The sequence below is a fragment of the Eptatretus burgeri genome, chromosome 9 (assembly GCF_056783735.1).
Source record: "Eptatretus burgeri isolate ZD-2024b chromosome 9, Ebu_testis_v1, whole genome shotgun sequence".
In the NCBI taxonomy this organism is placed as follows: domain Eukaryota; kingdom Metazoa; phylum Chordata; class Myxini; order Myxiniformes; family Myxinidae; genus Eptatretus; species Eptatretus burgeri.
The window spans coordinates 49,595,009-49,610,784 of NC_140969.1; the positions used below are offsets into that span (position 1 = coordinate 49,595,009).

Genomic DNA, 15,776 nt, shown 5'->3' on the forward strand with positions numbered 1-15,776 from the left:
ATGGTAGTTCTCCTGGGATTAGCTTGTTTTCCAGATGGTTGTAATCCAAATCCTTAACACTTCCATCTTCACCTGAATTTGAGCGCAGAACCTCTGGATGGAAACACCATTATGTTCGCTACCGGGCCACCACTGCACTCATTAGCTTGCAAAATTCTCGAGTTGCAATGTGTCTTTTATGGTGCACATAATCCTTTTGCTCAGGTTCTCTTTCAGCAAAAAGCGATCTCATCTAAGCACCGAGACTGTTGATGCCATGTTCAGAATGCAGTCTGTATGTATGACGTGTGAGCTTTAGAGTATTTTTGTTCTCCACTCATCCATTTAGATGGGAAGATTCAGCTGGAGGTTGGAGATCATCAATCTCTGCTGGCAGTTGATACAGAGGACCAGCAGGGGTGGGCTTCCTGGGCTTGGTCCTTTGTACCAGCCATTGCAAGCTATGTGGATGAGGAAGATGAAGATTTTGAACTTTATGATGAATATGCAGAACATTCTGGAATTCACACGCGGGGCATTCTACGCCAACGTCCACGACCTCCAAAAGAAGCTATTCTCTCTCTGGGTTTCTATATTACCAGATTCATGGTGGTATTTAAGGTTGGTACACTGCTTTATATGGAATTTCTTGTGACATTTTGCCACTTTCCCATATTTGTGTACCAATGTTAATTTTTATCCTGCTTTTGTGTATATTTATTGGGAGATTAGATGGCTCAATCCCTTGGGGGATTCGATGGCTTCTCCACTTGTGAGATTAGACGGCCCCACCGCTTGGGATGTTAGACGGCCCCGCCGCGAGGGAGATTCGACGGCCCCGCCGCGAGGGAGATTCGACGGTCCCGCCGCGAGGGAGATTCGACGGCCCCGCCGCGAGGGAGATTCGACGGCCCCGCCGCGAGGGAGATTCGACGGCCCCGCCTCGAGGGAGATTCGACGGCCCCGCCTCGAGGGAGATTCGACGGCCCCGCCGCGAGGGAGATTCGTCGGCCCCGCCGCGAGGGAGATTCGACGGCCCCGCCGCGAGGGAGATTCGACGGCCCCACCGCGAGGGAGATTCGACGGCCCCGCCGCGAGGGAGATTCGACGGCCCCGCCGCGAGGGAGATTCGACGGCCCCGCCGCGAGGGAGATTCGACGGCCCCGCCGCGAGGGAGATTCGACGGCCCCGCCGCGAGGGAGATTCGACGGCCCCGCCTCGAGGGAGATTCGACGGCCCCGCCTCGAGGGAGATTCGACGGCCCCGCCGCGAGGGAGATTCGTCGGCCCCGCCGCGAGGGAGATTCGTCGGCCCCGCCTCGAGGGAGATTCGACGGCCCCGCCGCGAGGGAGATTCGTCGGCCCCGCCTCGAGGGAGATTCGACGGCCCCGCCGCGAGGGAGATTCGACGGCCCCGCCGCGAGGGAGATTCGACGGCCCCGCCGCGAGGGAGATTCGTCGGCCCCGCCTCGAGGGAGATTCGACGGCCCCGCCGCGAGGGAGATTCGACGGCCCCGCCGCGAGGGAGATTCGACGGCCCCGCCGCGAGGGAGATTCGACGGCCCCGCCGCGAGGGAGATTCGACGGCCCCGCCGCGAGGGAGATTCGACGGCCCCGCCGCGAGGGAGATTCGACGGCCCCGCCGCGAGGGAGATTCGTCGGCCCCGCCGCGAGGGAGATGAGACGGCCCCGCCGCGAGGGAGATGAGACGGCCCCGCCGCGAGGGAGATGAGACGGCCCCGCCGCGAGGGAGATGAGACGGCCCCGCCGCGAGGGAGATGAGACGGCCCCGCCGCGAGGGAGATGGGACGGCCCCGCCGCGAGGGAGATGGGACGGCCCCGCCGCGAGGGAGATGGGGACGGCCCCCGCCGCGAGGGAGATGGGACGGCCCCGCCGCGAGGGAGATGGGACGGCCCCGCCGCGAGGGAGATGGGACGGCCCCGCCGCGAGGGAGATGGGACGGCCCCGCCGCGAGGGAGATGGGACGGCCCCGCCGCGAGGGAGATGGGACGGCCCCGCCGCGAGGGAGATGGGACGGCCCCGCCGCGAGGGAGATGAGACGGCCCCGCCGCGAGGGAGATGAGACGGCCCCGCCGCGAGGGAGATGAGACGGCCCCGCCGCGAGGGAGATGGGACGGCCCCGCCGCGAGGGAGATGGGACGGCCCCGCCGCGAGGGAGATGGGACGGCCCCGCCGCGAGGGAGATGGGACGGCCCCGCCGCGAGGGAGATGGGACGGCCCCGCCGCTTGGGGGGATTCGACGGCCCCGCCGCTTGGGGGGATTCGACGGCCCCGCCGCTTGGGGGGATTCGACGGCCCCGCCGCGAGGGAGATTCGACGGCCCCGCCGCGAGGGAGATTCGACGGCCCCGCCTCGAGGGAGATTCGACGGCCCCGCCGCGAGGGAGATTCGTCGGCCCCGCCGCGAGGGAGATTCGACGGCCCCGCCGCGAGGGAGATTCGACGGCCCCGCCTCGAGGGAGATTCGACGGCCCCGCCGCGAGGGAGATTCGTCGGCCCCGCCGCGAGGGAGATTCGACGGCCCCGCCGCGAGGGAGATTCGACGGCCCCGCCGCGAGGGAGATTCGACGGCCCCGCCGCGAGGGAGATTCGACGGCCCCGCCGCGAGGGAGATTCGACGGCCCCGCCGCGAGGGAGATTCGACGGCCCCGCCTCGAGGGAGATTCGACGGCCCCGCCTCGAGGGAGATTCGACGGCCCCGCCTCGAGGGAGATTCGTCGGCCCCGCCGCGAGGGAGATTCGTCGGCCCCGCCTCGAGGGAGATTCGACGGCCCCGCCGCGAGGGAGATTCGTCGGCCCCGCCTCGAGGGAGATTCGACGGCCCCGCCGCGAGGGAGATTCGACGGCCCCGCCGCGAGGGAGATTCGACGGCCCCGCCGCGAGGGAGATTCGACGGCCCCGCCGCGAGGGAGATTCGACGGCCCCGCCGCGAGGGAGATTCGACGGCCCCGCCGCGAGGGAGATTCGACGGCCCCGCCGCGAGGGAGATTCGACGGCCCCGCCGCGAGGGAGATTCGACGGCCCCGCCGCGAGGGAGATTCGACGGCCCCGCCGCGAGGGAGATTCGACGGCCCCGCCGCGAGGGAGATTCGACGGCCCCGCCGCGAGGGAGATGGGACGGCCCCGCCGCGAGGGAGATGGGACGGCCCCGCCGCGAGGGAGATGGGACGGCCCCGCCGCGAGGGAGATGGGACGGCCCCGCCGCGAGGGAGATTCGACGGCCCCGCCGCGAGGGAGATTCGACGGCCCCGCCGCGAGGGAGATTCGACGGCCCCGCCGCGAGGGAGATTCGACGGCCCCGCCGCGAGGGAGATTCGTCGGCCCCGCCGCGAGGGAGATGAGACGGCCCCGCCGCTAGGGAGATTCGACGGCCCCGCCGCGAGGGAGATGGGACGGCCCCGCCGCGAGGGAGATGGGACGGCCCCGCCGCGAGGGAGATGGGACGGCCCCGCCGCGAGGGAGATGGGACGGCCCCGCCGCGAGGGAGATGGGACGGCCCCGCCGCGAGGGAGATGGGACGGCCCCGCCGCGAGGGAGATGGGACGGCCCCGCCGCGAGGGAGATGGGACGGCCCCGCCGCGAGGGAGATGGGACGGCCCCGCCGCTTGGGGGGATTCGACGGCCCCGCCGCTTGGGGGATTCGACGGCCCCGCCGCGAGGGGGATTCGACGGCCCCGCCGCGAGGGGGATTCGACGGCCCCGCCGCGAGGGGGGATTCGACGGCCCCGCCGCTTGGGGGGATTCGACGGCCCCGCCGCTTGGGGGGATTCGACGGCCCCGCCGCTTGGGGGGATTCGACGGCCCCGCCGCGAGGGGGGATTCGCCGGCCCCGCCGCGAGGGGGGATTCGACGGCCCCGCCGCGAGGGGGGATTCGACGGCCCCGCCGCGAGGGGGGATTCGACGGCCCCGCCGCGAGGGGGGATTCGACGGCCCCGCCGCTTGGGGGGATTCGACGGCCCCGCCGCTTGGGGGGATTCGACGGCCCCGCCGCTTGGGGGGATTCGACGGCCCCGCCGCTTGGGGGGATTCGACGGCCCCGCCGCTTGGGGGGATTCGACGGCCCCGCCGCTTGGGGGGATTCGACGGCCCCGCCGCTTGGGGGGATTCGACGGCCCCGCCGCTTGGGGGGATTCGACGGCCCCGCCGCTTGGGGGGATTCGACGGCCCCGCCGCGAGGGAGATTAGACGAGAGTTCTGTCTTTTTATCCCCCGCCGCGTGGCGGAAGGGGGATATTGTTTCCACCCGGGTCGTCCGGCTGTCCGTCCGTCCGTCCGTCCTTCCGGGCGTCAACATTTATAGCTGTGAGTGCGATAACTCATAAACTGTTCACCATGTCAATTTGAAACTTGGGTCACACATGTACCACCGGAAAAGGAAGAACTCTATTGATTTTGGGCATGGCCGGATCCAAGATGGCCGACTGGGGCGGCTTTCTTGAAAAAAATATTTTTTCGCCATATCGATTTGAAATTTGAGTCGCACATCTACCACCTGAAAAGGAAGAAGGCTATCGATTTTGGACGTGGCTGGATCCAAGATGGCCGACTGGGGTGGCCATCTTGAAAAAAATGTACCACCTGAAAAGGAAGAACCCTATTGATTTTGGGCATGGCCAGATCCAAGATGGCCGACTGGGGTGGCCATCTTGAAAAAATGTTTTTTGTAATAAATGGAAAAACACATCTGATTTCAATTATTTTTGGTTACTACGTTCCTCACCCCTGGGGAACTTTTTCGAGATGATGACCAAATGGTGTCTTGTTTCAAATTCACCTCCCTCATTATCTGGAATATGTATGACCTTTATCATTCAATGGCAGGGGATTTCCCCTCTCTGATGGTATATTTACTATTTATGATTATTGACTTGTGTGTTCTTAGGTAACGGAAAACCATGTTGACTCTGCCTACTACAGTCCAGGGAAAGTTTCCTTCAAGCCAATTCTCAAATGGATACAGGATGGGACTGCGATTGATGTGAGTTTTCCTCTTGAATCATGATAATGTTGGCAATGTTTGTCACTATTATTTGCTCGCCCAATTGATGTTGTACTCAGTCGGGTCACTACCTCTTAGATCGTTGTTGGGATCCCACCCTGCTGGGGAAACCTCTCCTTACCCTCTGCTCCTCCATCCCCACTACCTTGGTTTTACACTTTATACTGCTTGCTCACTTGAAATTCCTGACACAATATATTGTCACCCAGAAGTCCCATTTAATCATATATATCGTGGCCTGCCAAAATATTGACCCACCCTCTCCAAAGTTTTCACATTTTGATGCCCCCTGAGGTTATTTATCATGATGCTTTCAAATCAAACTTAATATATAGTCTTCACAAACTATTCCAAAGTGATAAAGCTAAAAAATGCAGATAAAATGTTAAGAAGTTAGATTAACAGAAAATCGAATGATTCTCATTTGAATAACTATTCAAACCCTTTGCTAACTTAACTTTACATCACTCCAGGAGCAAATTATTTGTTTGAAAGGTTACAGAATGAGTGTAATAGGTTTCACCTGGATGTAAGCAGTGGTTTAACTTAAACATTAAGCTCCCCCACTTATTTAAGGAGTTTTAAGGTACAACTCTTTGTTTTTTTTCTTTTTCTTTTATTTTTCATGTTTGACGGCTCCAGTCATGGACTAAATATTCGTCATCGAGGCCAGGCCTTAAATGGAAGCACTGAGAGAAAAGTAAGTCTAAGAGTTTTTGAGGAAGTAAAAAATTTGGTTTTTGAAAAGGGGAAGGTTATAAGTATTTGGGAAGATGTGAGAAGGTAAAGAGTTCGAGTTTAGCAGTGGAAGGGAAGAAACAAACATCATAACGGCCTACCGTTGAGTTACAAATGGCCATACGATAATCACGTTATTTAGTGGCTTTTCGAGTATTCCTTGGTGTCACTAATGGTGAAGGTACACAAGCAGCAAGTTCGAGAGAGACAGACAGACAGACAGAGACAGACACCCGACTCTGTGGCGTAATTTGAGCAGGTCATGTTTTGACGTCAAATTGGTAGAGTTGACAAGTCAAATAACTTTGAATTCAATTCTGTCCAGTAAGTATGTGGAACTGGAACCTCCCCAGATGTGAGAGCAGTACTCAGTACAAGGATGAATCAATCATTTATATAGTTGGAGCAACTGTTCAGAGGAGAAGAATGTTTGACATCTGAACAGGACCCCTGATTTATTCGTGGCAGACATAGCTATTTGTGTAAAGTGTGGATTCCAGGATAAATTTGATGTTAGAGTAATACCGGGTAAGTTTATTGCATCACATGGTGTAATTGTAGAGCTTTCAGAGTATATTGGAGAGTTGAGAGGAGTTTTAGAGAGAGAGATGAGAAGAAATTGAGTTTTAAAAATATTAAACTTGACTTGATTACATTTGCCCCACTGGGAGATCTTGTCCAAATCCGAATTTAAAGGGGTGGCTGTGATGAAACGAGATGAAGATCGAGTGAGGGAAGGTGGGGTAGATGGGAAAGACATGGAGGAAGGTAATGTTGAGTCATCAGCATACGAGTGAATTTGGTTATTTGTGGAAGAAAGAAGGTCATTGACAAAAAGAAGAGTGTTGGAGACAGGACGGAACCCTGAGGTACACCGCTGTCGATAGGGAAGGGGGAAGATGTTGAACCATCAACAATTGCAGAGATAGAGCGGTCGGAGAGAAAGCTCGATTATGAGAGCAGAGTGAAGGAGGAAAGCCGAAAGAGGGAAGCTTGGATATCAGACCCCGATGCCAAACTTTGTCAAAGGTTTTTGAGATATCAAGGCCTACAACAAAGGATTCTCCAAAGTCTCTCAAAGAAGAGGCCCAGACATTCGTAATGTATGAAAGGATATCACCTGGAGATCTTGCCTTGCGAAAGCTGTATTGGTGGTCAGATAGAAGACTGAGATTCAAGATGCTTGAGAAAATGGGAATTGAGAAGACATCCAGACTTTGGAAATAGTAGAAGTCAAAGCAATGGGACGGTGGATAGAAGGGTTTGAACGATCACCTGAGTCAACCAACAAGGTAAACATAAAGATCAAAGAGGTTTTCAAAGAAGTCAAAGTGGTGGAGAAGCACTGTTCAGGAGAGGGTTAGAAGAAGATTTAAAAGCCACTCATTATCCCTTTGAGTATGGTGAAATCCATCATTAAGAAGTGCAAGACGTGTATCATACCACCAAGACTCTACCCAGTTCAGGTCACTCATCCAAAACTCAGCAGCCGGGCAGGCAGGAAACTGGTTTGGGATGTCACTGTAAATCCTACAATGACTTTGAAAGGTCTGCAATGTTCTTTGTCCGAGATGGGGGTCAGTTTTCATCAATCAACATCTCGTGAAGTCGGGCAGGAGAGAAAGGTTCCCATGCACCCTCCGGGATTTATTGGCACAAGGTTTCTTTTTATACTGCGAAGAATGTCCATTGATATAATTGACATATTCCCAAGAAAAGAAAGTGGCTCGCAAGGCCCATTCGGTGGCCATCTTGAATTTTGGCATGAGTGACAGGTAATATTTCAGAAATTATAACTTTTTAACCAGATGTCATAGAAACAGAAATATTACCACTTTTCCAGTTAATTTTGGAATGATAAATCGTTTCGAAATATTATCTTCGCATTTAGAGGCCATTATCATCATCAAAGTCGAGAAAAACCTTCAACATTTGACAAAATCTTCTGATTTCCTAGTATTGTCTTGCCTCACTTGCATCACCTATGTCAGAATAATATCAATATTCCTGATAATGATTGCTTATTGTAAATTTTTGCAAGGTCAACAGAAATGAAGATGAAAATTTATAAACGCTCAAATATCAAATTGTCAAGCTCTTTCAAACTATTTGTTTCACCGATATCAACTCAAATTTTAATCATCTTGATGATCCTGGTCAACATCAACATCAACATCCTGTTGTTGGCTTATTGGTGAAGGTACTTGGCTTAAGATCCTAGAGTCTTGAATTTAAACCCCTCTTTTTTACCATTTAATTAACACCAGGTAAGAGACTCAGCCTGTCATCTTTTGGAGGTCTGCAAAATGAGTACTACTGTGCTGGTAACAGGGGTATTGCTTCAGCAGCACAACTACGCACCCAGAAAATGATGCAGCCACAGACTGCATACAGTTAAATTAAAATATATAAATCATCATCATCATCATCACTGCCATTTTCACAGTCAAGATAGGTTAACAATTAGAGTCACCCATTCCATCCTCTTTATTTTCCTCATTCTCTTCTTCATCACCTCTGGACAGAATGTCCACGAGAGTTGGATGCAAGACCGGCTCATCCAACCAGAGAGGCTTGAGATGACCATCATCTCCTTCGACCCATCCATGACTGGTGGCTGGCGGAACATCATAGATTGGGATATGGGACCGCTTCCATTGGGCCACACGATAGTTCACTCATTGGATATGGGGATATCGACTTTTTGCATGGTGGAGGGTGTGCTCGGTTTACATTTGACTTGGCATTCAAGATCTCATCCTCTCCCACCATCTTCTTCAACATCAAAGCCCTGACCTCATCAATATCGGTGATTCCAGCATGTCCACATATAATGCAGGTAAAGGCCTGCAGATGAATGAGCAAGCTTGCCGATCTGCATCCCATCTTGATCCCAGTTCTGTGAAGACTTTCTGGAATCTGGAGTTCTTTTCAAGCTTGTGATAAGCTTGGGAGATTAGGCGTCCCCGCTGCTCTCTCCTGTCTGACTTTCTCCTGTCTGACTAGTTCCCTTCATTAAACTGATCTCCATGTACAGGTGACAAGAAAGAAATCGTTACTGAAAAAGACACGCCTAAAAGCTCGTATGGAGTTTGCGAAAAGCATCTTGATGATACTGCAGGCATGTGGAGAAAAGTTCTTTTTGTCGGACGAGACAAAAATTGAACTTTTTGGTCGAAATTTAATGTGTTAGTCTGGTACAAGCCTAACACTGCATATCACCCAGACAAAACCATCTCTACTGTCAAGCATGGTGGTGGCAGCATCATGTTGTGGGACTGCTTTTCATCAGCAGGGACTGGCAAGCTTGTCAGGATGGAAGGGACAATGGATGGTGCAAAGTACAGGAGAATCCTTGATGAAAACATGCTAGTCAACCATGTATCTTAAACTGAGTAGGAGATTCAGATTTCAGCAGTCAATGATCTGAAGCACAAAGTTAAAGCCACACTGGAGTGGTTGAATAATAAGAAAATAAATGTTCTTGAGTGGCCCAGTCAAAGTCTTGACTTGAACCCAATTGAACATTTATGGTGAGACTTGAAGATTGCAGTCCTTCGACATTTTCCATCAAATTTGGCAGAACGAGAGCAATTTTCTCATAAAGAATGGGCAAATATTTCACCATCTCACTGTAAAAATCTGGTAGAGACCTACCCCAAAAATACTCATATCAGTCATTGCTGTAAAAGTCGTTTCCACCAAATACTGACCTCAGGGGCTGAATACTTTTACAACCAGTGAATTTTGATCTGTACATGTTTTTTTTGCAGGTATTCCTGACATGTAACCTCCTTCAACTATAACAGGGTTTGTTTGATCTCCTCAGTTATCAATAAAAAGTTCATTTGGATAAATTGTTTCTACATCATTCGTAATTCATCTAAATGTGGCATTATTGGTCGGAGGTGAAAGCTTTTGGAAGCCACTATGTTTTTGACTTTAAATGCTTTTCATTTTGTATTAATGTGTTTAATCCTTTATTACATTATTAATGCTTGCAATATGTTATACATAGCTCTTTTTATTAAGTTGAAGTATATCATTTTGGATTGTAATTGTGGTAAAAGAGGTCTAGCAGTTGCGGCCCTCGGAGAAACTTAGGTTGCCCATCACTGCTATTAATATATATTGATGTATCCTCATGTATTTCTGCCTTTGATTTATGGCCATGCTTCTCGATGAGTCTTTTACAGATCACAGATTTGGATAAAAGGATTTATGTGTAATCCCCATCTTGATCTGCCGATATTGTTCGCTCCCTTTTCCATGAGCATTGTTTTTTCATGTACATGAGCTTTCTTTGAAATGCAGAAAACAAACCTTTGGTTGATTTTTACATGAAGAGATTGTTCCTCATTTCGATAAGGCCAAGTAAAATAAATTATTATTTTCTTGTCTGGGCTTATAAAAAATAGGAGGGGGCACCTTATTATTTGATATTTTCCAGATATTTGGTATTTTTTTTCAAGATGGCCACCACATGGTGAAGTCTACTCGACCAAAGATGAGCACTATCACCAACGCACTTCCCATATATCATTGAAAATGACGGTCATAAACGGATACATAAGCATCTGTTACAGCAGTGGCACTGTTGACTTACTGTGCTATGTGGTGAACGTACTGAACTGGTAATTGATATATGCGGACTTGTTACAAGGAAATTAGAAGGAAATTTTTGCACAGGAGGATGCCATGCAGCCTATCATGCCTGCGCCACACTAATACCAGATTAAATAAATCTGTCGATACCCCTTTTGTGTGCAGCCTTTTGGCTCCAAAATTGGTACTCATTTCGCCGATCTCGGAAGGATGACAGGCTGAGTCAACCCCCTGGTGTTAATTCAGTGGCCAACGGGGCTTGAACTCAGGACCCTAGGATCCCAAGCCACCACCCTAACCGCAAAGCCAATTCGAGGTTAATAGTTCCACTGACCTGAGCTGTCTGTTAGTTGTCATTGATGGGCAATCCCTGGTCAGACTCCACATTTGAAAATTCTTTGAAAATACTCCCCAGAGTCTGGATTCCGTCAAACACCGTGCGAGCATACCATTGCTTTGAAAACTTTCTGCCAGCCTTCCGGATACATGCACAAATGAAGACCATTATATGACCTAGGTCTACTGTACTTCGTCCGTAGCTAAATCAAAGCTACCGAGAAAGTTCGTTCTTGAGATCGATAACACTCAGTATCGCTAGAGATAGTGAACTAACTTAATTGTACACATTATGTACGTGCATGTACCTGTCTCAAAAATCACATTTGCTAAATGTGCAGTGTGGCGTAAGCAAACGTACTTGCAAAGTAAGCAAAGTGATATTTTTGTTGTTGTGGACGTCATAGTTGGCTTTGTAATGATGTCATAATTGCATATGTCGAACGCTCTATCTGATCAATGTGAAAAATTTTGAGGGTCATCGATGGCTAAATTGTATTGTGGGGTGGTGGGGGGATTGATGATGTTATTGGTCAGGTGGTGCAGCAGCCATATTTTTATAAACATAAAAACCTTCAAAAATGTTGTTCTCCAAAACGAATGAGCAGATTGAGGCGGAACTTTACAGGTATGATCGCCTATCCATGAGGAACAAAACGTTCTCCACCTATAATACGATAGGTCACATGGTTTGGCAGCTGTGATTTTTTTTTTTTTGAATAACTAACCTTTAAAAACCTTCTTCTCCAGAACAGCTTGATAGATCGAGGGGAAATTTCACACACGTTTCCCAAGCATTGGAGATGCCAGTGTGTTCATGAATAATTAATTAATCGGTCACATGGTCTGGCAGCATACCTGGTGTTGGCTTAATGGTTAGAGTGGTGGGCTTGGGATCTTTGGATCCTGAGTTCAAATCCCACTCTGCTGTTGAATTAATACCAGCTGGAGTTGACTCTGCCTGTCATCCTTTTGAAGTCGGCAAAATGAGTGCCAACATGCTGGTGTCCTGTGTCGGAGTGGCGACCCGTCTCGGATAGTGCCCAATAGCCCAGGCGTCTGCTTAGGCCTAAGTCACATTTGGCTCTTCGGCCGTAGGGTCTACAAAATCTACGGCCACTAGCAATTATAGGGTGGCCGCAGTATTTCCACGGACACACAATGTAGCAGTCACATATGTTTTTATTTTTCGGGGAGCCGCACGGGGTATTTAGAAATTGTGGAGACCGAAAACGTGGGGGTGCCATACGGTCTTTGATTTGATGTCGCACGGTGAGCTTAGGGCGTCCCTGCGGCGGCCATTGAATTTTCAAGGCAGATGCAAGGTACCCTCAAGGTGCCCGCAAGGCAACTCACAGCACACACAGCAAGTTTAACTGGATGGAGTCCAACATGCATTGGAAGGTTAACGGGATGGGTCAAGGACACAATGTGAATCCAACAAACAAATTAATGTCCATTTCTTACCGAATGAGCAATGGGAATACTGTAGGTCCATGGAACACTGCACACACAAACAGGAAGGCATGGTTAATTAAATAATGAGATGCACGACCTTACAAACATACCAAGAACATGTGACCCGGAAAGGATAAAAATGTTAGTGGACAAAAAAATAACGGACATTATCGGACTAAAAAATCGAGTTATCAGAAGTTAACTGGTCCGATAACGATAAATGGTAGTTAACTTCCGATAATAGTCCGATAAAAAAGTAAACCGATAATTATCTGTTATCGGATTATCGCTTTTGTGCCCAACACTGGTGGCAAACTCCTATACTCCAATCTCTAGTGGTAGCGCACGGTGGATGCACGGTCGATGCAGACTACCAGGGAAGCCGTACGTAGGACGCACGGCGGGCGTAGGGGAACCGTGCGTCAACCCTGCGCTGCCCGCAGGTAGTCACACAGACCGCAAGGCCACCGTACGGCGACCGTGGAAATAGTGCGGCCACCGTAATTTTTGGGGGTTGGCAAAATTCATTTTTCATTGACAAGAGCCCACGGCAGCTGCACGAATAATGCAAGCCTACCGTACGCCCTACGTACGGTCAACGTGGAACACATCTACGTCAGGGCTACGGCTTGTCGAATTGCTACGGCCAACCTAAAAATTAAAAAAGTTATAACTCCGCACTATAATTCCACGGCGACCCCTACGGCCTGTAAAAGATAGCCATACGGCGTAGGGCCACCCTGAGGCCACCTCAGAAACTCTGCGGCCACCGCACGTTTCTGTCAATTCGGGGGTGGGGGGGTGCCGTATCCTAGCCGTAGAGCAAATGTGACTTCGGCCTTAGGCAGCACCAACACTCTGCACCGACTATGGTCCCAGTGGATGGATGGATGGTCTGGCAGCCACATTTGATTGAATGAAAATCTAAACAAAATTATTTCTCTTGAACCGCTTCATCAATCGATGTGAAACGTCACAATTGTGATCTAATAGTCATAGAGAATATATTTATTAAATTGCATTCTGATCAGATGCATGGTCTTGCTGCTAGAATTATTTAACATTTTAAATCTGGGTTCAGGGATTTAAATCAAGCTTGGTACAAGTATGTATAATGATGTAATAATGTGGGCAGAGGCATATCTGGTGATGTCACAATGTCAGAGTGCCCTTCTGGTTTAAATAATGAATCAAGTACAGCATATTAACATGGTAGCATTGGTAAAAGTTGTCGAAAGCGTTGGTCTTCAAGTGATGCCTTTTTAGATTTTTTTGTCAGGGCTATGTTTTTTGTCGTCGACCAATAAAATAAATTTGGAAATTATCTCGTTCTAGCTGGAAAACTTTTAGAAAGGCCCATGAACTGGTCAGAGGAATACTAGTTTTTGTAAAGGCAAGTGCTGTCCTGTGTTGCTTGACATTTCGAACGATAGGCTTTATCAAGGGAAAAGTGACAAAGGTATGATAACTGCCATGTGAAGCAAAGTGAAGTTTGACATAGTTCGGGGCTTGGTCCTTTGTCGGAGTGATCATTCTCATTTCGTCATCTTTTCACTCTGACAAAAGCCTGACGCCCAAAATGTCGGTTTCACTTTGCTTCACTCTGTAGTCAGCACACCTTTGTAAACTTTCTCTTGATAACCCTATTATTCATGAAGTGATCAGGTTTCTATAATACAACCACTTCAATGAGAATGTGTTTATTCTGTTATTAAAGTAGCAAATATTTAACAAGTACTGTATTTTAATTTGTAAAATGTGACTTCTCCTTCCTTTATATTTTACAAGACCAGCACTTATTTTCTAGAGGCTGATTAACACCAATATTATTTTTTGCATCGACCTTGCTTTGAGGCTCATGGGAGATTGTTTACCTCTTTGCTTTACAGGTGCTTATGAAAGGTGAACCTTTCTTTGACTGTCAAATGGGATTTGTCAACTGCTGTGCCATGAGCCTGAACAATATAATGGGTGTGCATGACTGTGAGGACTCCGCAGAGAATGACATGGTATGGCCTTGGTCATCAAGCACCACTTATCGGTTCATTAAGCAGTGGTGCTCTAAAAGGCATTTGTTTTGTAAATATTATTTTCATACCCAACTTCTTTTTCTCGCGTATGGCAGCTTTGCTGCCGGGGTAGCTATCATTTCTTGGAAGCACGACTGTGTTGCTGATGCAGTGTCCCTCTACCAGTACACACTGGTACTCATCTCGCCGACCTCAGAAAGATGACAGGCTAAGTCAACCCCCTGGCGTATTAATTCAGCAGCCAACAGGGCTTGAACTCAGAACCCTAGGATCCCAAGCCGCCACCATAACCACTAAGCCAACACCAGGCTTCAGTCCCAACTACACCCATTTGTCTTTCATTCGTGTTTTACTTGGTGGTGAAATATTGCCATTGATTTCCATCTGGTTTGTGAGTTTGATTTCTCAGTACCACTTCCTGTAAGTAATTTGTGAGCATCTATTTTTCTTAGTGTCAGGTTTAAATGTCATTTTATGAGCATATTTAAAGAAACATGGTAAGCATGCATTATCACCCAATGAGCTAGCTGCTACTTATGGATCCTTGATTCCATTTTGAGAACATCTATCTGGACACTACATGGGTGAAGAACCTCACCGCTGATCTACAGTCAGACCTGTGTGAATCTTGTTTATCGCTTCACCACCGATGAATTTGCCAGGATAGGATACAGTTCATAAATTGAGTGAGTGGACTTCCTGTGTCGCAGATAAATTGCTTCCTGAAGTGTGGTGACTCTCTGAGTAACACCGGGCCACGGTATTTAACGGCCTCACTCTTTGACTACCGAAGTTCTGAGAACAATGGTGTGCACGCACTCTTCATCCTGGATAAAGACAAACATATGGTATTTGTATGAAACCACACAGACCACTCTTTGATGATGACACACCATCTCGCAGCCACCCTTTTGTTTATTTATTGGAACAACAGTACAGTATCGGCGATATCGTCGATTATGGTTTGCTAAAGTCATCACTGTTTTTGAGTAACTCGTCCATTGATTTGTGATTCAAACAGTACCTGGTTATAAAAACAATGAATGGAGGTTGAAAGTGCAACTTGTTGACCTCCAGGAGACTTACACCGAGGAAGCTGGGATGCAAAGGTTCGGTGCTGCCTTCTTGGACTATTTGTACACCATTGATCAAGAAGAGACAAAAGGTATCATATCAGTTATGTACCAGGGCTTCTCATCCCTGCTACCTCCATTCTCTTTCCTCCATCTCATCTCCTGCCCACTTTCTCCGTGTTACAAGTGTCATCTTGAAGCACATTATTTCGCATCATTGTTAACTTGCTTGATTTGCTCAACTTTGCATTACCGCAGTTTCGCTGGTGCTTGGTTTGTCAGTGTGCCTGTGAGATTCCTCCACCCCCACCCCTACCCCACCTCGCTCATCCCCCTCCCTTTGATCATTATATTGTCATTAATACATTTGCATCACGAGTTGTCTGACGTGTTGCTTATTTTACTTTGACAGTTTATACATCTATCTGGTATACCAGCTGCAGTTTGTATATGATTAAGAGATAGATGGGTTCTAAAAAGTGTGCCAAATTGTCCAGCATTGTGTTTTGTTACATGATTAATGGTGGCGGTGCATTT

The 15,776-nt window shown here is 49.4% G+C and overlaps 1 protein-coding gene across 5 annotated transcripts in view; it reads left to right on the forward strand.

Annotated features, from left to right (window-relative positions):
• The window catches only part of VPS13B (vacuolar protein sorting 13 homolog B), a 616,840-nt gene that overhangs the window by 146,929 nt on the left and 454,135 nt on the right, over nucleotides 1-15,776 (forward strand). For 4 of the 5 annotated variants that reach the window (XM_085896658.1, XM_085896654.1, XM_085896653.1 and 1 more), the window contains exons 8-12: nucleotides 329-600; nucleotides 4,883-4,978; nucleotides 14,026-14,145; nucleotides 14,877-15,014; nucleotides 15,244-15,331. In XM_085896658.1, coding sequence (XP_085752784.1) covers nucleotides 329-600; nucleotides 4,883-4,978; nucleotides 14,026-14,145; nucleotides 14,877-15,014; nucleotides 15,244-15,331 — 714 coding nt within the window. Of the gene's footprint in view, nucleotides 1-328; nucleotides 601-4,882; nucleotides 4,979-14,025; nucleotides 14,146-14,876; nucleotides 15,015-15,243; nucleotides 15,332-15,776 lie in introns of those variants that run through there. The other variant, XM_085896656.1, reaches the window with a different exon arrangement.